We start from the raw sequence: 25,150 nt of genomic DNA, 5'->3' as shown, positions 1-25,150 counted from the left end.
TGTCAGTGTTTCCTGCCAGGTCAGCACTGTCAGTAAAGACACCAGTCACGTGTAATTTCAGGTTTTCCAGGAGTCACATAAAAAAAGGAAAGGAATAGGTGACATTCATCATTTTAATTACATTTTATTCCCTGTATTACATCCACAGTGTCATTATTTCAACATATAATCAATATAAACACACTTTAAATGAGATATTTTACATCCCTTTTTGGGAATCTGGTGTTTAAGATCGGTGTAGAGTTTATGTTACACACACCTCAATCCAGACTGACCACACCTGACATGCTCAGTAGCTGGCGTGGCGACATCGTGGGGTAGAGGGGCCGGGGGTGCCCACACCTGCCGCCCCGCAGGTCTACCCCACGGCTCCCACATCCCGGCCCTGCCCTTTCCCCCAGGAAGGAGCTGCTCCCTCCGTGGGGAAACTGTGTATTTGCCCAGGAGTTTCTGAAGGACTGATCCTAGTAAATCTGTGCTTCTGTGCTGCTTCTGAGATCTGCAGGGCCTGTCCCTTCTCCCACACGCCTAGAACTGCCGATGAAAGGCTCCTTCTCCAAGGGCGGATGCAGAGACAAACCAGGCACTGGCCACCGGGGAGTTCAGGAAGATGAGTTTTATTTGACAAGAGCTGCCTGGAGAAGAAACTCAAATAGATTAAAAAATCAGAGAGGAGCGGGCTTCCCTGGCAGTCCAGTGGTTAGGACTCTGTGCTCCCAATGCAGGGGGCAGGGGTTCAGTCCCTGGTGGGGGAACTAAGATCCTGCATGCCATGGGGCGCAGCCCAAAAAAAAAAAAGAAAAAAAGTCAGGGAGGGAGGTGGGGCCTTGAGGGCACGCCATGGCCTTGGCTGGTCTGGCTTCCCCCAGAGCCAGTTTCCTGGGAGGAGAAGCCGGGCGGAAGCTGCATCACGCGTGCTGTCCTCCAGGTGGGGCGGCCACAGCCCACCCGGGGTTGGGGGGAAGAGTACGTGGACCCAAAGCCATGTGGCCGCGGTGCCGGCTCTGGGGCCACCTGGGAAGGTGGGATGTGAACGCTACCCTTTCTGGCCTTTTGAAAGTCAGGTGACCAGATGTGCTTGTTCAGGTGTATTTCATTCGTGGGTGGACAAATTACGCTTGTCACAAACGAGACGCTTCCTCTTTTTTTTTTTTTTCCTCTGCGCTGTGTAGCTTGCGGGATCTTAGTTCCCCGACCAGGGATCGAACCCGGGCCCCGGCAGTGAAAGCGCCGAGTCCTAACCGCTGGACCTCCAGGGAATTCCCAGAGACTCTTCCTCTTAAGCCTTCACGCCCCCAAGTGCCCTCTTCCCCTTATGTGCGTGCTTACCCAACCACCTGTGGTTTCTCTGTATTTTCTCCATTTCTCACTTTCACTGCACTTTTTTTCCCTGAGTCCCTTCCTTGTATCCCGTGATGGAAGGTGGTACCAGGCATAAGATGTCGCAAAATGACCCCTGCTCCCGTGTCGCTCACGGAGCAGTTAGGTGCCTGGGCACAGCTTCAGTGCCCCGTCCGCCCTGCTGAGCTGGGGGCTGACTCCTGGGCCCAGTGGCCACAGTGGCTGGAGGAAGGGTCTGGCTCTGCCCACAGGACCTGCAGGACTGCAACGACGAGCTGCAGGCCGCACTGGAAGGCCTGCGGGCACAGCTGCCCCCGAGTCGGCATGGCCAGCTGCCCCCGGGACACGGCCCGGCAGGTAGGAGCCCGGTGTTTTGAGGTGGTCGGTCGTGTGCTCCTTCCCGGGGCGGGGGTGGGGGGCGTGGGCCTGGCCAGCTGCACAGGTGGTCACAAGCCCTTCCGACCTCTTGTGTGGGAGAAGGGGCCTACCTGAGGCCAGGGTTCTGTGTGACCCCCCCAGAGCCCCAAGGGAGATGGAGGAGGATGAGGGTTCTACCATTTGGGTAGAAGTAAGTGGTGAAGGTTATGAGGACCTTGCCGTGACCTCAGGGCAGGCATGTCCCAGGGAGCCTCCTGGGTCCCGGGGAGGGGACCGGAGTTGGTCATCAAAGGAGATGCTCCACACAGACGGTCCTCTGGGGGAGGGGAGGAGAGAGGAGGCTGCGGGGACAGGGGACAGGCTGGTCTCGGGTCTGTGACGGCTGGTTCAAGGCAGGTGCTAAACCGTGTGGACCGAGGCCGGCGGGCCGCTGTGGAAGGGGTCTGAGATGGGGCGGGGCCATGGCGCCTGGGAAGGGCCCTTCCACCTGCTGCGTGCAGAGCTGACGCCAAAGACGTCACTCGGAAAAACCAGGCTCCTGCCTCCCAGCCGGGAGGTCTCGACAGGCTGCAAGCACCGAGAGGTTAATGTTCTCGGCTCCTTCTAGAGACGGGGCTGGAGGTTCTGAGGCCACAGCTGTCCTTGAGGAGGACGGGGTTTGCGCCCACCCTGGCAGCTGGGCGGGGCGGGCACTACAGGTTCACGTGCTCCAGGCTCCACGCCCCTTGCTGCCGTGGGAACCACCACGACAGCCCCAGCCCAGCAGCCCGACCGCCTCTGTGGTCACATGTCACGCAGACGCAGCCCCAGAGGACGTGTCGCTCTCGTCTGTAACCCTGAGAGCATTGGGCTCCCGTATAATCCTAAAGCTGTTACTTAAAACAGGAAAGTCAACATGGGAGCCTCCAAGGGAAACCGAGTGGGGTCTTCTGTGCACCTGGGCCCGAAGGGAGCCCCTCACCTGCAGCTGCATTAGTGGAGCTGATGGCTGTCGAGACCTACAGCCCCCCTGCCCTCAGCCAGGAGGTGTTGGCATGTGGCTGGTGAGCTGGTATCATCTGATCCCCAGATGAGTGTCTGGTGCCAGTGTGGCCATGGGGAAGGGGGTTATTGTCACCTCCTCTGTCCCTGGAGGGGACTGAGCTGCATAGAGCATGTGACCCTTGTCGAGAGCCACGATCCGTAACGCAGGGAGCAGAGAGACGGGGTCTGTGCCCAGGGTGCCATGTCCAGAAGCCTCTGAGGTGTGGCACTGAAGGCAGCCCCAAGCTTCGTGTTGGCACTGATACGACCAGAGCGCTCTCCCAGCTGGAGCATTTTCTCTTACACTTTCCCCCCTCGTCTGACCATAGAGCTTCTCTTGGCCCTTTCAAAGGAGGAGGGACAGTCAGGACAGCAGAGTTGTGGTGGCGGGGGCCATGTGGGTTGTGGAGTCTGAGCCGGCAGTGCATCCAGCTGGGGCCACTCCTGACGGGTGCCACTTGGCCAGACTCAGGTGGCGGCTTCCAGTTGTCAGGGCAGCGGGATGCTCTCTTTCCTGAGATACTTAAGCTGAGTTCTCTCAGGTTGTCATTGAGCCTGTCACTCTTTTTCGTGGAAAACAACTTGGGCGAGAGGTCAGGGTGTGTCTGCTCCCTTCACTTTCTGGCCCGTGGACCAGCAGCGGCAGTCACACGCACATTCTGAGTCAAGCCCTGGGTGTGCCCTCCAACACGCACAACGTGGGGGGCCCCTGGCCCAGGAGGGCTGGCCGCGCTCGTGGGTTCACAGGCGCCCTTTGGGGGCGAGCTGTAAGGACGGGTGATGTTGCCGGTGGGGAGGGTCTTCTGGGCCAGGTGTAGCTCACACCCTCTTCCTACAGTCTGTCAGAGCCTCCACAGGTGCTGAGTTTGCCTGACTTTTTGTTAAGACCCCCACCCCCATGATTTGTGTGATGTAATAGAAAGTAGGGAGGGCCTCTGAGAAAAGGAGGAAGGCGAAATAAAGAATGAAGACAGAGCTTCGTCATGGCTCATCCTAAAGCACTGTCTGTGCTGTGGTCACTTTTTCCCGTTGTCCCCATCCCTGTGTGTGCCTGCCACGGTCAAGGGGGCAGGACGTGTACCCCATGTGGCATCTTTCAGGGAATTCAAGGGCCTGACAAATCTGGCAGGGAGCCTCCTCGCCATTCATACCTTTGAGTGATCTGCGTTCTGGCAAAGACTCGAAATGCTGGTTTGTAAAGATGCCAGCTTTGAGAACTCGGCGCAACGGATGGTCCATGGCCCATGTCCTCTTACTGCCAGCATTGCATTCCTCTTGCGGAAAGTGCCCGCGGAAGGCTGTGCTTCGGCCAGATGTCGGCTTGGAGGTTGGATCAGACCCCGCAGCGTCCTGGGCAAGACAAAAACGGAAGTGTCTTCTTGTTGCAGGCATTGTCACGTTTGTGGGTGATTCCGTCCCAGTGAGTATAGAGACGGAGATAATGTTGGAGCAGGTGAAGGAACGTTACAAAGACCTCGAGATCCAGCTGGAGACCAAGGTCAGGGGGGCTGAGGGAGGCCGGAGGGGTCAGGGAGCTTCCTGCTGCTGGGACGCTTCTGCGCACACGTCTGCCCCATAGTGAGCGCGCTCAGGGGGACGGAGGTTTGCAGGGAAATGTGCGTGACATTGATGTTCTGCCTCACACCCGCTTCGGAAGCAGGCAGGACAGAAGGTATAGCTACTAATGGGAGGGAGCAGGGTCGTGGTATCCCAGCGTCACGAGGGCTGCGCTGAGGCCAGACCTCCCTGCTTACTCTGTGCTGGGGAGTCACAGCTCCCAACTGCGTTCCAGCTGAAGCACCCTGGGACTGCCCTGCGTGGGGGCCTCCCGGGCCACCCTGGCCAGGCCTGTCTTCTTGGGTGAACATGCCTCCAGCTCTGTGACCCAACTGTGGTGGGTTTTGTTGAGGGACGGTACCCACGTCTCGTCAGGTGTCACTGCCAGCGAGGCGGGGCCACCTCTTCCTTGTGGTCCTGCCCCTGGGCTCCTGCTGTGGCCTTGCCCGCCAGGTCTCCAGGGGGTTCAGAGCCACTGCGGCCTCGCGGTAGGCATTGTCCCCCCTCTGCCCTCCTGCTGCTGCTGCTGCCAGGCCCCCAGCCCAGCTCGGCCCCCAGCAGCCTTTCTGCGCCTGCCAGGCCTGCCCCCCTAGGCCGCAGTGAAGGTTATGGGACGTGACAGAAGCAGGCGGCCACACGGGCCCTGGGGAGCCTTTCACAGGCCCCAGCACCTCGTTGAGGCCGGGCCCCCCGCTCTTTGGATGCTGTGCCGGGCAGCCTTGTATCGTCAGGCAGATCATGTTTAGGGGCCCCTGGCTGACATCACTCACGCTTCTTTTCCCAGGTGAATTACTATGAAAGGGAGATGGAGGTGATGAAAAGGGCCTTTGCAGAGGAGAGAAAGGAGCTGGAGCGGGCCTTCAAGCTCGAGGTTGGCGTGCTGCAGGGTCAGAAGGCCGAGCTGGCGACGCTGCACCAGGAGTCGCAGGAGGCTGTCCAAGGCCTGCGGGACCGGCTGCAGCGGGCCGTGGAGCTGGAGCGGGGCCACGCGCAGCAGCTGGCCCAGGAGAGGGACCAGCTGGAGGAGGCGCTGCAGCGGGTCAGGTCCGGCACCACATCCTTTCGGGATTTCACGTCCAGGGTGTCTTGCTCAGAACCCGAATTTGAAATTGGATTTGGGCAAACGGCTCAGCATCCCAATGGCTGTTACCTGAGGGGTTCTTGTTGGTGCAGACACGTGAGCCCTGAAAGAACAGGCTATTTTACAAAGAGTCTGACTTTTCGGTTTTTTGCGCATGCGGCATGCAGGATCTTAGTTCCCCGACCAGGGATCAAACCCATGCCCCTCCAGTGGAAGCATGGAGTCTTAATCACTGGACCACCAGGGAATTCCCAAACATTCTGACTTCAAAAATACGTATTAACTAGGGCTTAGGCCCTGAAGCCCTTTGCTTTGTAGAATTTTGACTCAGTTTACCTCCTGCCTCTGACTCGCCTGGTAGCAAGGGCAACACGGTCTCCATCGTCTGTCATCTCATGGTCCTTGGGGAGGTGGATAAAAGGCCTAAAAGCCCCCAAATAACAGGAAAGGCCATTAGTCTGGGTCAGTGGGACTGAACCCTAGAACCTGAGAATGGTGATCTGAGTTGTATCCTCTGGCTTCTATTAACTTCTCCATCTTCTGTGGGTTTTCTTTGGTATGTTTAGGTGTGTATTCTTTCACTTTAACTTTTTATTAAAGTGTTATATGCACAAGAAAAATACACACGTGTGTGCAGTTGGAAGAATTGTTGATGAATTGGACATATCTGTGTCCCCAGCACAAGTCCCCCAGGGGTCACTTTTCCAAGTCAGGATAGTGGCAACCCTTGGGGGCTTTGGGGAGCCCCATTTTTTGTTCTGGTTGCTGGTGTACATAAGAATGGAATTGTTGGGTCGTAGGACATAGGTGTGGTTTTCTTTTTACTTATCCTACTTAGAAAACATTGTCTATTGAATGTATAGATTTGTGTCCTATGAAAAACTCTCAGCCATTATTCGCAAAATATTGCTTCTCCCCTCACTGTCCTCTACAACTGGATGTATGATGTTAGGTCTTTTCACTTTTCCTCCATTTCTTTCTAACTATCTATCTATCTATCTATTTGTTTATTTAACATCTTTATTGGAGTATAATTGCTTTACAATGGTGTGTTAGTTTCTGCTTTATAACAAAGTGAATCAGTTATACATATACATATATCCCCACATCTCTTCCCTCTTGCATCTCCCTCCCTCCCACCCTCCCTATCCCACCCCTCTAGGTGGTCACAAAGCACCGAGCTGATCTCCCTGTGCTATGCAGCTGCTTCCCACTAGCTATCTATTTTACATTTGGTAGTGTATATATGTCCATGCCACTCTGTCACTTTGTCCCAGCTTACACTTCCCCCTCCCCATGTCCTCAAGTCCATTCTCTAGAAGGTCTATGTCTTTTTTCCCATCCTGCCCCTAGGTTCTTCATAACCATTTTTTTTTAGATTCCATATATATGTGTTAGCATATGGTATTTGTTTTTCTCTTTCTGACTTACTTCACTCTGTATGACAGACTCTAGGTCCATCCACCTCACTACAGATAACTCAATTTCATTTCTTTTTATGGCTGAGTAATATTCCATTGTATATATCTTCTTTATCCATTCATCTGTCAATGGACACTTAGGTTGCTTCCGTGTCCTGGCTGTTGTAAATAGAGCTGCAATGAACATTGTGGTACATGACTCTTTTTGAATTATGGTTTTCTCAGGGTATATGCCCAGTAGTGGAATTGCTGGGTCGTATGGTAGTTCTATTTTTAGTTTTTTAAGGAACCTCCATACTGTTCTCCATAGTGGCTGTATCAATTTACATTCCCACCAACAGTGCAAGAGGGTTCCCTTTTCTCCACGCCCTCTCCAGCATTTACTGTTTGTAGTTTTTTGATGATGGCCATTCTGACCGGTGTGAGGTGGTACCTCACTGTCGTTTGGATTTGATTTCTCTAGTGCTCAGTGATGCTGGGCATCCTTCCTCCTCCATTTCTTAGCCTCTCTTTCATTACCTCCGACTTCTTTTCTGTCTGTGGCACATCCTGCCAGTGAGCTTTTCTTTTGACACTGACTTTTTATTTTCCAAAATTCTGTTTAGTTAGTCCTGTCTGATCATTTTTGACAGCTTCTTGTTGCTTGTCCCTTTTAAAATTTCCATCTTTTAGTTAAGTAAACATTTCATAATATTTATCCTTAGTTTGTGTCTGATAATTCCAGTATCGGAGGTTCCTACAGGATCTAATTCTGTTGTTCTGGCTTCTTCTGACTCTCATAGGGGGTCCTTTTCCACATATATTGTGGTGATCTTTGATTGTGAGCTCATGCTTACGTGACGTTTATCTCTGGGAATCCTGGGAGCTGTAGTAGAGGGTGCTCCCTGCAGAAAGCATGTGCTTTGCTTTTGCCAAGATTTGGGAGCCTCTTAATCTGAGACCACTTTAACCTCTTCCAGGGAACTGGCCCAGTGCATGTATCCACGGTGTGGTTTCTCCACACTGGTGTAGGTGCTGGCCTCAGGGTAACCCCATTTTTGTGTTGCTTAATGCTCATGGCTTTGGTTTCAGCTTCCGGGTTTTTTTTGTTTGGGGACCCCTGGAGGTTTCCATTACCTTCTGTGAGGACATCACACACTAGATGATCAGCTCTGCTCTGGTTATTTGGTGAGTGTGGGCAGCTGGGGTGGAGCAACGCCATCTTATTTGAGGTCCCCGAAGCTGGAGGCAGAATCTCCTGCCAACCACATACACACACACACCTGCCTTGAATCAATTTGTTTTCCATCGTGGAGCCGGAATGACAGTTCAAAACACAGACCTCATTTGTGTCACTCCCCTGCTTGAAATCCTTTGCTGCTTTGAAAATTCCGTTGACTTCTATGTCTTTATTTTTCTCTCTAGTTCCTCATGAGGAAAAGTGAAATGGTACTTACGCTTATGAAGGAGATACTTACGCTTGACATTATAAGAATAATACATAAACATATGAGGTCATGTGGCTTTGAGTACTTTTAGATTGAAAAGAAGCTAATGCCAGGTAGAGACCTGTTTAGGGGAATAAGTGTCCGCAAGACCAACATGCGTTAAGGATAGACTCTCTGGGCAGCAGGCGTGGGTTTCAGGCTGCCTCCCCGTGATCTTTACTTGTCAGTTGCTCGTGTGTCACACATCGATGGGGTTACCTTCCCAGGGAGACTCTAAGAGCATCGGAAGCCAGGGGGGCTCCGGGCAGACTTGGTCCCGGCAGCCACTGTCGGTACTTGCTTTTCCCCCTGAAGGCTCCATGTTGCATCAGGTTACCCTCTGTCCACTGAGCCGGGCATCGTCCCAGGCTCCTCCTGGTACTGACCTCAGGGTGTAGGATGGCGGCACTCTTCCCTTGGGATCCGGCCTCCCCAGTCCTTGTGTTCCTCAGCTTTGTGCTGGAGTCCCCTGGGTGGAGGGGGGAGGGGGTGGCCACTCTCCTTGCAGTGACCTCGCGAGGACTCACCCAGCATCTTGCACTGGTGCTAGCCATGGGCGCACTCACATTTCAGTGGAGGTTATAAGATGCAGGAACAGGCCAGCTGTGAACACAAAGATCCAAGGTGCTGAATACACCAGGGAGTTGTTGATTGTGTGGCCGTTTTAGAAGCTAAGAAAGCTTTGTCTTCTATAGCTTATCTCTAGGGAGATGCAAACCAGAGCAGGTTAACACGGGATACAGGAGAGCGAAGGAAGTGGTGTCCTGCGCCCTCATCTAGGGAAGGGGAAGTGTGGCTGCAGGGTCACTGCAAGGCTGGAGTGCGTGGGGGTGACCAGCTTCTGGAGTTCCCACTTTTGATCCTTTCTTGAATTTCTCATGCAGGATCAAGTTGGATAGGCTCTCTGAAGAAAACACGTTTTTGAAAAATGAGCTGACGAGGATCCAGCAAGAGCTTGAAGCTGCAGGAAGGACAGAGGCTGCACAGAGGTAAGGGCCGTCTCCACGGTCCCACCCCGACCCCGGTCCCTGACAGGGCTTGAAGCTGCAGGAAGGACAGAGGCTGCACGTAGGTAAGGGCCATCTCCACGGTCCTACCCCGACCCCGGTCCCTGACAGGGCTCGCTCTTCGCAGAGTAAGCGTAGAAGGCATTGCTGTAGAAAGTGGGACGTGTTCACAGATAACCCGCGTTCCAGGAGAGCCGTGCTGCCCTCTGACCAGCCTTGCCAGGCACAGCGGGGCTCGGGCCTCGTTGCAGATGTCAGCAGCCACCTTCCTTCCTGAGCTCCTCGCTCGCAGAAGTAGGAGGTACCGGGTCAGCACCACCAGCTCCAGCGCAGGCCCGTGTGCCTCTGACGCTGCTCTGCAGGCACTGCTCACCCTGCAGAAGTGCTCATCGTGCTCAGGCTCGGGGGAGGCATCGAGTGTTCTCGTAGGGGCGAGAGATACTCTTGCAGCCTTTCTGGGCGAGTAGAATCTGTTTGTTCTTGTTCCGATAATGGTTTCAGCTGTGCTTTTCTCCGAGGTTCATTCCTGGTCTGTCGATTTCAGTGAGTCAGAGTCAGGGGTCAGGGGGTCTGAACACTGAGGCAGGAGCTGTGTGTGTGTGTGTGTGTGTGTGTGTGTGTGTGTGTCAAAGTCAGGGGTCGGGGGCCTGAGCACTGAGGCAGGAGGTGTGTGCGTGTGTGTGTCTGTGTGTGTGTCTGTGTGTGTGTCTGTGTGTGTGTGTGTCAGAGTCAGGTCGGGGGCCTGAGCACTGAGGCAGGAGGTGTGTGTGTGTGTGTGTGTGTGTCTGTGTGTGTGTGTGTGTGTGTGTGTGTGTCAGAGTCGGGTCGGGGGCCTGAGCACTGAGGCAGGAGGTGTGTGTGTGTGTGTGTGTGTGTGTGTCAGTCAGAGTCAGGGGTCGGGGGCCTGAGCACTGAGGCAGGAGGTGTGTGTGTGTGTCTGTGTGTGTGTGTGTGTCAGAATCGGGTCGGGGGCCTGAGCACTGAGGCAGGAGGGGTGTGTGTGTGTGTGTGTGTGTGTGTGTGTGTGTGTGTGTGTGTGTGTTGAGGCGGAGGCTCGGGGTTGCCTGTCAGTGGATTTCTGCTTTCACCATCAGAGCCTCATCCAAGGACGGTTTGTTTGGCTTTTTTTTTAATGACATTCAAGATGAGCTCGGCTCTAAACTGCCGAGAATGCGGTGTTGGTTTGATTAAAGTGCCTGATGATGAAAGCCTGGGATCCAAAGTGGATGGTCAATAAGCGATCTCTGTTAGGTTACAGCAGTTCTGAAATCTGCAAGATTTTTCCCTCCAGGAACCATTTTTCCCTAAGTTTGGTGCTGGGACCCCCTTTGACCTCAGATGTCAGTGAATGTAAGCCTGTGTTGGTGTTTATGCTGCTGGGTGTGAAGAGCAGTCGCATGTGCTAGGGAGAGATTAACGTGTGCGATTGAGGAACATCATGGAGGGTTTGTTCTTACAGTGCTGTCAGGGTTCCTCTGGTTCCGAAGCTGGGATCCGATTGGACCAGCAGCAGCAATAGCGTAGGACAGTGACAGAGCAGTGGCTGTAGGGTCCCAGGAGCAGGTGTACAAATTCAAGCCTCCAAGGTGACCGTGAGCGATGAGTGGTCAGTGATACTGTTAACTTTGCTTCTTCAACAGGAAGGAAGTTGAGTTTTTAAAGAGAGAGAAGGAAAAGGCCTGCTCTGAGATGGAAGAGCTCTGCACACAGGTGAAGTATTGACACCTGGCATGAAGCTGATGCCACCCTCCCTTTTCCATTATTGTGAAATAATTTCAAGCTTACAAGGAAGCACAGAACTTTGTTATGAAAGATTTGAGAGTGAGTTGCTGACCCATCAGCCCTCTCCCACCCCAAATTAGGAAATCAGTGTGACTGTGAAACTGCCCGATCAGCCAGCCCAGGCCCTCATGTGGCTTCAGTCCACCTGTCCTTGTTGTTAGGACCTGGCGCTTCTGAAGACTACAAGTGGCTGTTTCGGTGTATCTGGTGCTTCCCTGTGATTGGATTCAGATTATGTGTGAATATCCCCAAAGTGATGCTGTGTCCTTCTCATCCCATCCAGTCCAGGGACACAAGCATTAGTGACATCAACTTAGATTCTTGGTCAGGTGGTGTTGGTCAGGCTTCTCCACAAAGTTACTTTCCCCTTGGTAATTACTGAATATTTTATGGGGAAATGCTTTGACATGATGTGAATATCTTGTTCTTCATCAAACTCTCACCCCCTTGTTTTAGAATCCTCTGTTTCTTGGTGGAGTCAGTTATTACTGTGATGGTGGCCAGTTGGTGACTAATCCCAGCTTCCTTTTATATTTGTTAATTGGTGTTCTAGTGTAAGGAAGAGCTTTTTCTTCTCTCCATTTATTTATTTATTTTAATTTATTTATTTTATTTATTTATTCTTGGCTGCACTGGGTCTTCGTTGCTGTGCACGGGCTCTCCACAGCTGCGGTGAGCGGGGGCTACTCTTCGTTGTGGTGCGTGGGCTTCTCATTGCGGTGGCTTCTCTTGTTGAGGAGCATGGGCTCTAGAGCACAGGCTCAGTAGTTGTGGCACATGGGCTCAGTAGTTGTGGCTCACGGGCTCTAGAGTGCAGGCTCAGTAGTTGTGGCGCACGGGCTTAGTTGCTCCACGGCATGTGGGATCTTCCCGGACCAGGGCTCGAACCTGTGTCCCCTGCATTGGCAGGCGGATTCTTAACCACTGCACCACCAGGGAAGCCCTCCATTTATTTATTCATCATTATGTTACTATCATAGATTCCTGTTTTATTCAATGGGTTATTAATATGTTACCATCAGTATTTATTTTTATGCTCAGATTATCCCAGATTTGGCCAATAAGAGCCCCCTCAGGGGGACTTCTGGGTCCTCCTGACAGGTCCTGGTCATTCTTTGCACACTTCCTCACTTTCTGGTGCCTCACGATATTCCAGGTTCATCTAGTACTTCCCTGCCCCAGTCCTGGAAGCAGTTATTTCTCCAAGGAGCCCTTGGTGACTTTTAGTTCCGAATGGTATTTAGAGACCGAGATCTGGGCACTAGGAGTGCTCACGGCTCCTGGCATCGCTATGTCCAGGTGCAGTCAGTGCATAGAGCTAGGGAGTGTATACATATATTTATTATGCTCACATGCACATGGTTTCAGGTATACTTATTTATATATCTCCCTACTGAAAACCATGAATTCAAACTCTTATCTGCAATTCCAACATCACAGGGATAATTCTAGTTTTCTCCCTTTCCATATTTGTAACTCTTGCCTCTAGCAATGAAAAACCTGGTTTCCTTATCTTCAATAGATTTACTTAACTATTTGATTAATCCCTTTACCCTGCAGGTAAATGCCCTGTCTCACTCAGCACTGACCTCCACACTGGTCTCCCTTTGCCCCATAAGTAAATGCCTTCTGTACTTGGTCTCACTTACTGGCTTTTGGACTGAAGCACAGAAGCTGGGATGTGTCATTCTTGTTTTTATTTTTGTTTTTTAATTCTTTTTAAAATTGAAATTAGTATTGATGATTGCAGACTCCCAGGTGGTTATGAGAAGTATATTACAGAGAAATACACTTTGTCGTTTCTTCCAGTTGTAACATTTTATGGAACTATAGTATAATATTATCTGTGTTAGTTTGCTAGGGCTGCCGTAACAAAGTACCACAGAGTGAGTGGCTTATACGACAGAAGTTTATTTCCTCATAGTTCTCGAGGTTAGAAGTCCAGGATCAGGGCAGGACTGGTTTCTTCTGCGGCCTCTCTCCTCGGCTTGTATACAGCTGTCCTCTCCCTGTGTCCTCACGTGGTCATCCCTCGGATGTGTCTGTGTCCTCATCTCGTATTAGGACACCATCATATTGGACTCATATGACCTCATTTTACCTTAATCACCTCTTTCAAGACCCCATCTCCAAATACAGTCACTCTGAGGTATTGGGGGTTTGGGCTTCAACATGTGAATTGGCAGGGATCAGTCCATAATGAATATCAACGACCAAGATGTCGACATTGATACAATCCATGCGCCTTACTCGGGTTTCCCCAGTTTTACTTGTGTACTCGTGTGTGTGTCACGTTCTATGCAATTTTATCCCCTGTGTAGGTTCGTGTCTCCATGACCACAGTCAAGATACTGAACAGCTCCAGCTCCACAAAGATCCTTCACGTTGTACTTTCATGACCACACCCACCGCCTTCCTGCCCACCTACCCCAGCCCCTAACCGCTGAAAACCACTAACTGCCCTTCATTTCCAAAACTGTGTCATTTCAAAATGTGGTACAAAAGGAATACAGAATACGAACTTTGGGGTTGCCTTTTCTCACATATCATAATTCCCGGCTGTGTGTCCCCGGTTAGCTTCTTCCTGTCGCTGGACACTTTTCCAAGGCATTGATGTCCCACAGCTTGTTTTGTTCTGTTTCTTAATATTTATTTCTTTATTTGGCTGCGCATGGTCTTAGCTGCGGCACGTGGGATCTTCGTTGTGGCCTGCGGGATCTAGTTCCCTGACCAGGGATCGAACCCGGGCCCTTGGGAGCATGGAGTCTTAACCGCTGGACCACCAGGGAAGTCGCCCACAGCTTGTTTTAACGCTCACCTTTTAAAGGACGGCTGGGCTGATTCCAGTTTGGGGCTGTCACAGAGGTGCCGTGAACATTCTCAGGCAGGTCTTTGTGTGGTTATAGGTTTTCATTTCATGGGATAAATGGCCGGGAGAGCAGTGGCTGAGTTGTGTGGTAGTTACATGTTTAGTTTTTTAAGAAATTGCCCAACTCTTATCCAGAGTGGCTGTAACAGTGTCCGTTCCTGCCAGCAATGTGTGCTTGATCGTTTCCCTACATCCTTGCCCACGCTTGTGTTGTCACTCTTTTATTTTAGCCACTCTGATAGGTGTGTACTGAGTCAGAAAGTTTAGAGGGGGCTGCAGTTGGGTATCCCCTTCCCCACGCTGGTTCTGATCTGGTAAAAAGGACATTTCCCTTGAGGGCAGGAGAACAGAGCGCTCTGTGTACTTCAGAATGGTCACTGTCTTAGTCCGCTCAGGCTCCATACAGAATGCCACAGACAGGTGGCTTAAACCACGGAAGTTTATTGCCTCACGGTTCTCGAGGCCGGAAGTCCAAGATCAAGGCAAGGCTGACTTGGTTCTGGCAAGGTTCTTCCGGGTTTGCAGACGATGCCCTCTCACTGTGTCTTCTCATAAAGTCACTGTCCTGTCAGATTAGGACCCCGCCTCTTGAGCACATTTAACCTTAATTACCTGCTGCAAGCCCCGTCTCCAGACACAGCCGAGAGTTTGTGGACACAGTTCCGTCCACAGTAGCCACTTTGTTTCGGGCTCCAGCCGTCAGCTCCTGGTGAGCTGTGACTCTCTTTGCCCGTCTCTCCAGTTTTCAGGGCATTGAGTTGCCCTGTGACCTCAGTTCTCTGATGGGTCTCAGAAGAGTGGTTGAGTTTTCAGTTACTCAGCTTTTTCTTGTTGGGAGGATGGGAGTGATGACTTCCAAGCTCTTTGCAGGCCAGACCAGAAGCCAGAAATGGTGTTTTGTTTTTCACATGCGATTCTGCGTGTTCACTGTCAGGACATAGAAGTACAGTGGATTTTCACCTGCCAACCTTGTGTCCTGACACCTTGCTGAGCTCTTACTCTTTCTGGGAGTGTTTTTATTTATTTTTAATTTTTATTATTATTGTTATTATTATTTTGGCTGCATTGGGTCTTCGTTGCTATGCGTGGGCCTTCTCTAGTTGTGGCGAGCGGGGGCTCCTCTTCGTTGCATGTGTGGGCTTCTCATTGCGGTGGCTTCTCTTGTTGCAGAACACGGGCTGTAGGCGCACAGGCTTCAGTAGCTGCAGCCCGCGGACTCCGTAGTTGCGGCACGCGGGCCCTTGAGTACACGGGCTTCAGTAGTTGCGGCACGTGGACTCTAGAGCGCGCGGGCTTCAGTAGTTGTGGCTCACGGGCTCTAGAGCGCAGGCTCATTAGTTGTTGTGCACAGGCTTGGTTGCTCCTTGGCATGTGGGATCTTCCCGGACTGGGGATCGAACCCACGTCCCCTGCATCAGCTGGTGGATTCTTTTTTTTTTTCACAGAATAAAGCACTGCTTTTACATGGGTCTCAATCTGAAATCCACAAATGCTAGTAAGTCAGTTTTTAAATGTTTTAATTTGTTTCAAAGTTAAACCCAAGACACATTGACTTCATAGGAAATCCACTGCGAAATGTTTTTCTAGGCTGAACACCTCTTTCCCTTTAGTCTCCCCCAGCAGAGCATGTACATGTTAAATACTTTACTGCTGTCCCACCACTATACCAAGATCACCTAAACTGTGTGTGTAGTATTCCAAATGTTCTTAGTTATACCCTAATTTCACTAACTGCAAAAGATTTTCTGGGATAACCTGTCACATGAATTCTTTGGCTACTTTTGAAGATGAAGTCCGAAGAACTCTTAAATGATTCTCCTTTGTGGGGGTGGGTGGTATTTTATAGGCATTAGCAACTAGCACCTGGGGCTGTGCTGATCCCATCTGGCATCACTGGGAGACAACCAAAGAATCATATGATGAAACAGCCAACTGAGTGACTCAAAACTGAAGGTTAAATTTAAAGAAAAAACTAATTTAGAGAAGAAAATGTCATCCTAGAGGAACTCGTTCTAAGTAATCAATCATTATACCTGTGTGTGTGTGTGTGTGTGTGTGTGTGTGTGTGTGTGTGTGTGTGTGTGTGGAAGGCACAACCAGATGGATTCAGTGCAGCCTGGCAGGCAGATTCTTAACCACTGCACCACCAGCGAAGTCCTCTGGGAGTGTTTTTGTCACCTCTGGCTTCTCAGACCTCTGCTGTCCCCTGGAGAGACCCATAGCTCTCGCCCCAGCCGGCTTCTTCCTGCGCCTGGCTGATGTGGTGGGAACATCCGGCCCTGGGGCGACAGTGACGCGCCCAACAGCTGTGTGTGGACGCCGCTCTGAGGCACGGAGGGCTGCAGACCCTCGGCCTCCAGAGCGGCTGCTGGGGAAAAGCAGATGAGCGAAACGTGGTTTGTGTGAAGGTGTGTGACAGCCGGTTGGAAATAACGCACTTCCGTGTGTCACCTGCTGGCTGCTGTTTCATCCCAGGCAACACCGTCCAGGGTCCAGCATCCGCTGCCCGCAAAGTGGGAGATTTTATCAGTGTGCTCCCCCCACCGAGAGCCTCGGATTTTGTGTTTAATGACAGTGATTTGAAGAGAATCATGTGCCTCAAGTATAACGAGGGTTTTTTTTTCCCTTCAAATTGCTTAAGATAATGTTAGAAATAACCGTGGGAGAAACAAGAAAACCATGCCAGTTCTCCAGAGCAGTGGTTGGATGTTGATGCGCTGTGAGCCCCCCTGGTGCCCAGCCTGCTGCTTCTTGGATGGACCAGAGTTCATCCTCTGCCCTGTGGCCAGAGAGCCCATCACTCTGGGGACGCTGAGCTCCTCACCCACTAGTTTCTAGTAGTAACCCCACCCCGCTAGCTGTGATGACCAAAATGGTCTCCAGACATTGCCAAGCGTCCCTCGGGGAGCAAGAGTGTCCCTGGTTGAGAACCCTGGAATGCTGTTGGTTTAAAAAAATAACTTTTTGTTGAGAGTCCGCCTGCTGATGCAGGGGACACGGGTTCGCGCCCCGGTTTGGGAGGATCCCACAGGCCGCGGAGTGGCTGCCCCCGTGAGCCATGGCCGCTGAGCCTGCGCATCCGGAGCCTGTGCTCCACAACGGGAGAGGCCATAACAGTGAGAGGCCCGCGTACAGCAAAAAAACAAAAAACAAAACAAACTTTTTCATCTGTGTTTTATTCCTTTTTGTTCTAGAGTCAGAAATGCAAGGATGAATTGTCCCAGCTCAACCACAGGGTCCTGCAGCTGGGAGAGGAGGCCTCCACCCACCAGGCCCAGAGCAAGAAGAATCACATCACTGTTCAGCTGCTGACACAGAGACTGGAGGAGGCGGCATGCCGGGAGGAGCTGCAGGTGAGTGGCCGGCGCGGCAGGGAGGGGCAGACAGGCTGGCCTAAAACAGATGAGGAACAGCCCTGATGTGCCTGGAGGTAAAGGGAGGGACTTAACAAGCAAGCCCTGAAAATATGTGGACTTCAGCAGCTTTTACAAAGCCTGGTATCTAGAAAAAGTAGTAGAGAGGAATTAAACCTTGATGATAGGAGAGTAAGTTGGTACAACCTCTCCAGAGGACAGTATGGCAAAATATACGTCAAGAGCATCAAGAACGTCCGTGCGCTCTGGCTTCATGGTTCTGCTAGTGGGAACTTTACTGAAAATTGTGTACGGACTTAGCTGGAAGTATTTTCATTGCTGTGGTATTTATAATAGCAAAACAGAATTGGAATCAGCTTTAAATCATCGACAGTATTGAATTAGTCAGTAAATGATGGTGCAGCCATTAAAAACCATGTTTCTGAAAAGTATTTAACACTCAAGATATAATAAGAGGGGGAAAGCACAGCATACAACGTCTTAGTGACAGAAGTCCGTGCGTGTGGAGGGAGGGCCAGGAGATACAGCAGAATGTCGGGTGGGGTCCTCGGGCTGCTGGGATCATGGATGAGTTGAATTTTGTAATTTTTGCTTTTCTGAAGTTTCTGCATTAAACGTGTATCACATTGCTAAGATACTTCTTATACTTGTGAAATTGATTTTTAAAAAACAGGATAACCAAATCCAAAAACTTGAACTTGAACTTGAACACGTGACTCAGGAACGTCAGAGCCTGAGACTGGCACAGTCACAGCTGAGAGAGGCCCTTGAAGAGAGTCGGGACCAGGTGGGTGTGTGCGGTGGTCCCAGCCCGGGAGGGGTCAGCCTTGCCTCTGACAGCCTGGCCGGGACTAGTCCAGCCAGGGGCATCGTTGGTCTGCCTCAGGTCACCCGGCTAGTTGGGCATCCGCCAGGCCCAACTGAGTCAGGCTCAGTCCAGGGTCGGGTTGAACTCAAGTGAGCCACGTGAAGAGCTGCGCCTGTTCCTCACGAGGGGAGGAGGCCATAGCAGTGCCTCCCGGTGTGCCCTCTACAGATGGAGGGGCCAGGGAACGCGGCAGGTGGCCTCTGAGGTCCAGGCCAACAGGGCAGAGCAGCCCCCGAGGTGACCCCGCTCCGCGCCCCCAGTGGAGCCCAGGTGTCACATACCTGTGGCTGTTCCACCTGCTCTCCTGCCGCAGCATTTGTCCAGCGCGCGTCAGGCTCAGGGGAGGCAGGGAGTTCGTGGTCTGGTACAAACATATGTGAGCAGAGTGGGCCCAGGAGGGACGGCGGGTGCCTGACAGCGTGAGGTTCAGGGACACAGGGCTGGTTCTTCTGAGGAGTTTGAACAGGAGAAGGGAGGTGACAGGGTGAGGTGCCCTGAGGGCCACGGGCCCAGTGTGGACTCAGACCTGGGGTGTGCTTGGAGGGCCAGGGTACAGCAGCGGGAAAAGGGCCGTGGGAGAGGGTCTCTAAGCCGCATGCCTCTGCCCAGCCTTTGGACCAGGTTCCCCAACTGGCCCCTGGCCTGACTCCTGGACTTGGCTGTGGTCACCTGGTGTGAACAGTCACTTCTCAGATGGCCCGGGGCTGCAGAGGGGTCGGTCTGGGTGCGGGACCCCCCACCGGGGCCTTATGAGGTGCTGTCAGGCTCCTGTGGGCTCAGCCCCCCGCCGTAAGCAGGCACTTTCCCCGAGGTGCCGCCACGTACTGGGGGCTCCCTTCTCTACTTTTAGTGCCAAAGGAACCTTGAGAAATTGCCTGGGCTAGATTGAGCCTTTGAGGCTAAGGAGTCAGACCCATCTGCTGGCAGGAGGGCTGGGCTGCCGGAGGTCTCCGTGCCTGCTGGGCTGCCCAACATTCAGCCGCCGTCACGGCAGGAGATACTGCACTTAGGCAGGCTGCTGTGACATAAGCTGGCGTCCCCTTTTGTGCTTTAGACGAGGACCCCCGTGAAACACACCTGTATGAAAGTGGAGAAGGGAAGTAAGGAGCTTCCAGGGCACCTAGGGACCCTCTGGGTGTGTGGAGGTGAGGTGCACACAGAGCCATGGGGGAGGGAGGGAGTGGTCACCGGTGCGCCATGAGTGGTTCCAAGGTCACAGGTCCAGCAGGGGAGCCAGGCGTCCAAGAGGGCACTTACAGGGGTGCCATGGACTGGGGCACCCGCACCGGCCTCTCCACGTCATGGGGTTCTCGAGGTACAGCAACCAGGCGCCCCCAGAAGAGCATACAGGTGGCTAGGCTTCTGAGGCCAGTGCCCAGGAGTTCTGAATATCACTTCCCCACATTCTGCCAGTCCAGCTTGGATTCAGGGCAGGAGGGGCTGCTGTCTGAGGGCATCCAGAACGCGAAGGCCCTGGCTTCCCGGCTGCAGTGGCCCCACTGCTCTTCTGGGGACGTCCCCCTCCTCACGTGGCAGTTGAGCAGGGCTCTCTGGAGGCAGCCCAGCCTGCACCCGCGCCTCACTTCACAAGGAGGGGGCTCGGGGCACTCAGTCGGGCGGTGCTGATGTACCACCCAGCCAAGTGGAGAGCGGGTGGCGAGGAACCTGGGCAGGGGGTGTGAAGAGCACTTTCGGGTGGGTGGGGGCGCAGACATGGGCCAGAGTGACTGCAGAGTGACCATCTGAATCTCGAAAGTCGGGAGGAGGCTACATCTGGTGGAGGGTGTGTGGGAACTATCCTCCCCTCTCTTCATCCCAAAGAGCACGGTAGCTGCCCTGCTGGACCCGTGTGTATGGGTGTGTCTCTGGGGGGACCCGTCAGACACGCAGTGACACGGGACGGTGAGGGAAGTGGGGCTGCGGGCTCACAGCCTCGCCCTTGCCTGGCATGGCCAGCGCCCTCCTCTCCAGCCTGCCCTCGGCAGCACCCCTGGCAGAGCTGTTGCCTCTCCTGTCTGTGGGGTCTCAGGGAAGTTCTGTGTGTTCCAGACGAAGCTGCCAGAGTCCAAGTGATAGAAGTGGTGTTGAGATCCGGCCTCCCAGGTGGTCCGTCAGGGGAAGTGGCCAGGCTCTGGACAGCTTGGTACCAACGCCCCAGTGGGTTCTGTGCCCAGGGAGCGGGTGCTGAGGTCCATCCACACCTGCTCCCAGCCCCTCGCTGATCACTGTGTAACCCACCTCTGGGACCCCGGCCGCAGCCAGGTGTCAGGAGCGTGAACTCTTCACTTAGAGGAAGGTTGCCGTACACAGCTGGCGTGGGTCACAGTATTAAAGGAATTACACCCCAGTAATGTACCCGGAAGGTAAACATGACAGAAGGTTACGTAACCCGGCGGGAGGTCACGTGGAGGATTACAGGCAGGCCTTCCTGGCTCTCACTGTGCAGAAGTGCCAGCTGCATGGAGTCTGGGCGTCAGAATTCAGCTAAACGGGCTCTTTAGGAATCGTGGGTTTTGCTGCAGACACTTTCCTTGTGGGGTGACCTTAAAGGTAGGGATGCAGTCTTCTGTGCCTGGTAGTGACCCGGCAGCTCTGGGCAGTCACCCCAACACTGGGTGCCTTCTCCCCGGGCAGCTGTACGGGGCCACCACGAGGCTGAAGCTGGCCCAGTCCCAGCACGCCCACGCGGTCCAGCAGCTGCAGGAGCAGATGGAGCAGCTGGTGCCTCAGGGCCGCGTGGCTGAGCTGCAGCAGCTGCTGGAAGGGGAGCGGCAGGCGGCTCGGCAGCTCCAGGTGGAGGAACGGGTAAGTGAGGACAGGGGCCCGAGGGCCGGCTGAGGGTGACGGGGAGGGTAAGGTTGGCTCTTTGGTGACTTAGCCAAAAGCTGCCCAGGTGCCCAGGGGAAGATGGCCCCGCAGATGTCCCACTACGTGAGGACTGGTTTATGGAAGCTATGGGACCCAACTTTCCCTGAGAACTGGGGGGCGTTGAGCAGCTGACCCAGAAGGCACCCCAAAGCCCCCCAGTCTGTCTGCCGGGCTGCATGTGTCTGCAGCCAGCCACGCAGCCACACACACGGTCCCCGCTTCCAGGCCTGAAAGATGGTGCTAGAGGGGCCGCGAGGGAGGTGATGGGCAGGGTCCCTGCCTGTGTAGCCCTGTGAGAGTACAGGCAGGTGCAAAGGTCCTGAGGTGGGCTGTGCTCGGCATGTTTAAAGGTAGCCAGGGAGTGGGGGGCGGTTGGACAAGAGGTCAGCACAGTGACAGCACAGACTTGGGGAGCCCGGCTGTGTGCCAGGTGCTGCCCTAGGCATCTAGGCACATAGAAGCAGAGTCTCAGCCTCAAAGGGCAGCAGGACAGTGGCTCAGAGCACGCACTGCAGGGATCTGGAGCATGGCTGCACCACCCCAGCCGAGTGACCTCAGGCCAGTTAACCTCTCTGTGCTTCCGTTTCTGTCAACTTCTGGTGGCAGTGGTTCCCACCTCAAAGCACCCTCTCAGGCACCAGTGAGTGAGCACCTTAAAGTGTAAGCCTGCGGGGCACATCTTGGTCCTCAGAGTTCGTGAGGTGGGGGGGGGTGGGGGGGGCCAGAGGGTGAGGCACCTTCACGAGGGAGGAACTGGCGCAAGCCTGCAAAGGTGGGTGAAATTCGACGTTTGTAAAACAAATTCTAATGAAGACTAGCCTTTCAGCATTCTGCAAAAACGTTATGCTGGAGAGACAGTTAAGCTGTGAGAGATTGTTGACAAAACAAAGAAATTTAGTCAAATCCTTTAGAAAGACTAACGTGTTTGGGGAAACTCACCTTTGAGTCATTTAGGACTCAAAGGACAAATCCTAGCACAAAGCAGTCTGCTGATCTGCTTAGACTGCAATGAGAAATGCAGCTTTGTGGCTTGTGAGACATTTCTAACCGTCCCTCCAGGGATGAAAGGTTATCCACACACTCAGATTTGCACATTTCAGCTAATTTCCATTCTAAAGTAAATAAACCCGTGATGATTCTTTTTAAAATGTACAGTGTTCGTCTCTAACCTCCTTTTGTGCAGGAAGCACATGAAAAACAGCTGAAAGCCGCAGAAGAGCGGGTGGAGGAGGTGGAAATGATTTTGAAGAACGTGGAAGCGCTCCTCCAAGAGAAAGTGCGTGAGCTGAAAGAGCAGGTGAGTGATGACGCCTCGTTTGGGCATTCAAGTAGCTGATTAGGGAGACATTACCCAAGAGAACCCCATGTCCTGTGGAATCGCTGAGAGGGGGAGAGGGGAGAGAGAGGCCATTGCTGCCCTAAAAGTTCTACTTGGAGCTACAGGAAATGAAACATGAGAATCTGTAGAAATACTTTTCTTACATAGCAGTCAAGTATGGTTCATCTGCGGCATCCGGAGCTGCAGGTCCCCGGGCAGCGTCACTCTGTGCAGGCCACCGGCTCCTGACCACCCCCGCATCTCTGCAGCCCCTCCCCTGCCGGCACTGCCATCCTCCCACCCTCTCTGTCCCTGGTCCTCACGTTCCTTCCCAGCAGTCAGACTCGGTGACTCCCGCAGTCACTCCTGGCAAAACCTCAACCCAAACCCCAGGTGAATCCTGAGGCTCCTGCACGTGGAGGTGCCAGGGTGGCCGGGGAGCTGTCCCAACTACACCCTCGCCCCCACTGCCCTCTCCAGTGGGCCCTTTCCCTCCTGTCTCTGACCTCCAGCACCTCTCCCCTCAGCTGTGCTCTGTGCTTGTTTCACTGGAAGACCAGAAGTGCCCAAAGAAATGCATGTGCCCGTGTCCCCTCCCCGCTGCCCCAGCCCTTCCCTCCTCTGGAGCCTTGTCTCAACACCACCTTCCAGAGCCCTGGTCCTACCAGCTCTCTGCTCCTCTTTACAGGAGTCCTTCAGAGCTGTCTGTGCCCTCACCTGCCCGCCCAAGTCCAAAACCTTGGAGTCCTGATGGACCCCTTCCCATCTCATCCTTCAGCTAGGCCTTCAGCGTGGGATACAGAGCCCCCATCTCTTGGGTCCTAACAGCTGGTGTCCTTGTTTCCTTTGATGTGCTTTCAGCGGCAACAGTCACCTTCAAATGTGACGGAGGTGTTGGCCCTCCTCCGCTCAGAAACCTCCAGTCTTTCCACATCCCTCAGAGTAAAAGGCAGTTTTTACAGTGGTCTTCAAGGTTCTGCAGGACCTATTCCCCTCCCCTTGGCCCCCTGCCCAGCCAGCATGGCAGCTCTGACTTCCTCACAGGCCTCCTGGCCATTCCTGTCATCCCCACATGTGCCAGCTCTGCGTGGAATGTTCATGCCGGACAGCCTCGCTGACTTACCCGGTGCTTTATTCAGCTCTCCGTCCAAATGTCAACGTACAGAGAAGCCCTCTCTGTTCACCTCAGTCTCAGCTGTGCGTCCCCTCCTGGGTTTTCTGTTAGCAGGTCCCACCACCCAACACTGGTCCACCACCAGTCCCACCATCCAAAACTGCGAGCTTGGTTCTGGTCTGTCTCCTTCCATTGGAATACATGCCCTGTGAGAGCAGGGCTGTTGCTAGGGCAGCACCTGGCCAACGGAGCTGCTCAGTTAACTACTTGAGTGAATGTATGTAGTGCTGACTCACGAAGCGCAAATCTGGGACCCCTGTGTCTTAGCATCCTGACTAGTGTGGCCTGTGTCCCCATCACTGAAGCCTCTACAGCTGCTGTGTGTGTGGTGATCACAGTGCCTCATTGTGTCCTGGGTGACGGGATGGGCCTGCAGAGCACACTGAGATGAGCCAAACATTTTGGGTACTCTTGACAATTTCCTTCCTTTTTGAGGCCTACAGATTTTGGTCTTTTTGTCTTCATTTTATGGTAAAAATCAATTTGTGCAAAATTGGCTTAAGTTTTCTCTACCACATAGTTCATGAGATTCTCAATTTCCTCTCTCCCGCCAGGATAACAAAAATTGTCATTACATCCAATATTTGCTTCCAATTTGTTAAGAATCCCAAACTGTGGTTTGAACAACGTGGAAGACTGGGAGGGGCAAGCTGGTAGCGTGGCATTTCTGCATTAGATTCACAGTGCAGTGTGGCTTTCTCCCCTGTCCAGTTTGAAAAGAATACACGATCCGATTTGCTGCTCAAGGAGCTCTATGTGGAAAATGCTCACCTAACGAAAGCGCTTCAGGTCACTGAAGAGAAGCAACGAGGTGCTGAGAAAAAATCCCGATTCTTGGAAGAAAGAGTTAGAGCTCTCAACAAACTACTCAGTAAGATCGCTTCAGCATCTCTCTCTGTGTAGACTGCTTTTCTTCCTGGAGTTCATTTTCAAAGAACATCTTTTAAAAGTAAACCACTGTGATGCTGTAACTTCTATGGCTCATTGGCCGCACACCCCTGGACAGATGAGGATTATGACTCTCTGTTCGCCCCACAAGCATTTAATGAAGGTCGACTATGTGCCAGATGCTGGGGAAACAGACATGTTGGAAAAGACTATATATTTTTTTAGTGGTCCCTACGTAAAATTCCTAAATTTGCTGCTTACTAGTGGAACAGGTTATGGGGGCTCTCAGCAAGGTAAATGGTAAAATAGTTTTAATGTTTGACTTCTGACCTTGGCTACAGAGACTAAAATGCAAAGTCAGGGCTCTGCAGTTCTGCCATTTCACTGTTGCTGCTCTGGTTGAGTCACTGGCATTCTCCATAGTGGGTGGATACAGACACTCCAGAAATGCTTCACTTTCTGTGACTGTCAACTGGCGATGAGGGGTAGAGGAGGGGAAGCCCCTTTGTTGGGGTCAGCTCCACTGCAGGGATGTTTGGACAGTGCTTGTTATTTTAGGGCTGTGGACTCAGGGAGGATGGTTTCTATTGTGAATGCAATCTTTTCCTCATTGAAGTGTCATCACACTGGAAAGTATATTATATGTAAAAAAAAAAAAAAAAAGTATAGTTTTATATCCAAAATATACATAAATTATGGCCATTTGGTTTATCAGAGTAAACTACTGTAATATGA

General features: G+C 52.7%; 1 protein-coding gene across 1 annotated transcript in view; it reads left to right on the top strand.

The window, feature by feature from the left end:
* NINL (ninein like) overlaps positions 1-25,150 on the top strand; it is a 106,416-nt gene extending 81,266 nt beyond the window's left edge. Inside the window, exons 14-23 of the mRNA XM_082670711.1 lie at positions 1,593-1,698; positions 4,131-4,240; positions 5,084-5,343; positions 9,152-9,256; positions 10,915-10,984; positions 17,120-17,278; positions 17,973-18,086; positions 20,586-20,972; positions 22,219-22,332; positions 24,239-25,150. Coding sequence (XP_082526837.1) covers positions 1,593-1,698; positions 4,131-4,240; positions 5,084-5,343; positions 9,152-9,256; positions 10,915-10,984; positions 17,120-17,278; positions 17,973-18,086; positions 20,586-20,972; positions 22,219-22,332; positions 24,239-24,430 — 1,617 coding nt within the window. The 3' untranslated portion in view covers positions 24,431-25,150. The remainder of the gene's footprint in view (positions 1-1,592; positions 1,699-4,130; positions 4,241-5,083; positions 5,344-9,151; positions 9,257-10,914; positions 10,985-17,119; positions 17,279-17,972; positions 18,087-20,585; positions 20,973-22,218; positions 22,333-24,238) is intronic.

This window comes from Grampus griseus (genome assembly GCF_964374135.1).
Source record: "Grampus griseus genome assembly, chromosome: 14".
Lineage (NCBI taxonomy): Eukaryota > Metazoa > Chordata > Mammalia > Artiodactyla > Delphinidae > Grampus > Grampus griseus.
This window is presented reverse-complemented; position numbering and strand designations above follow the sequence as displayed.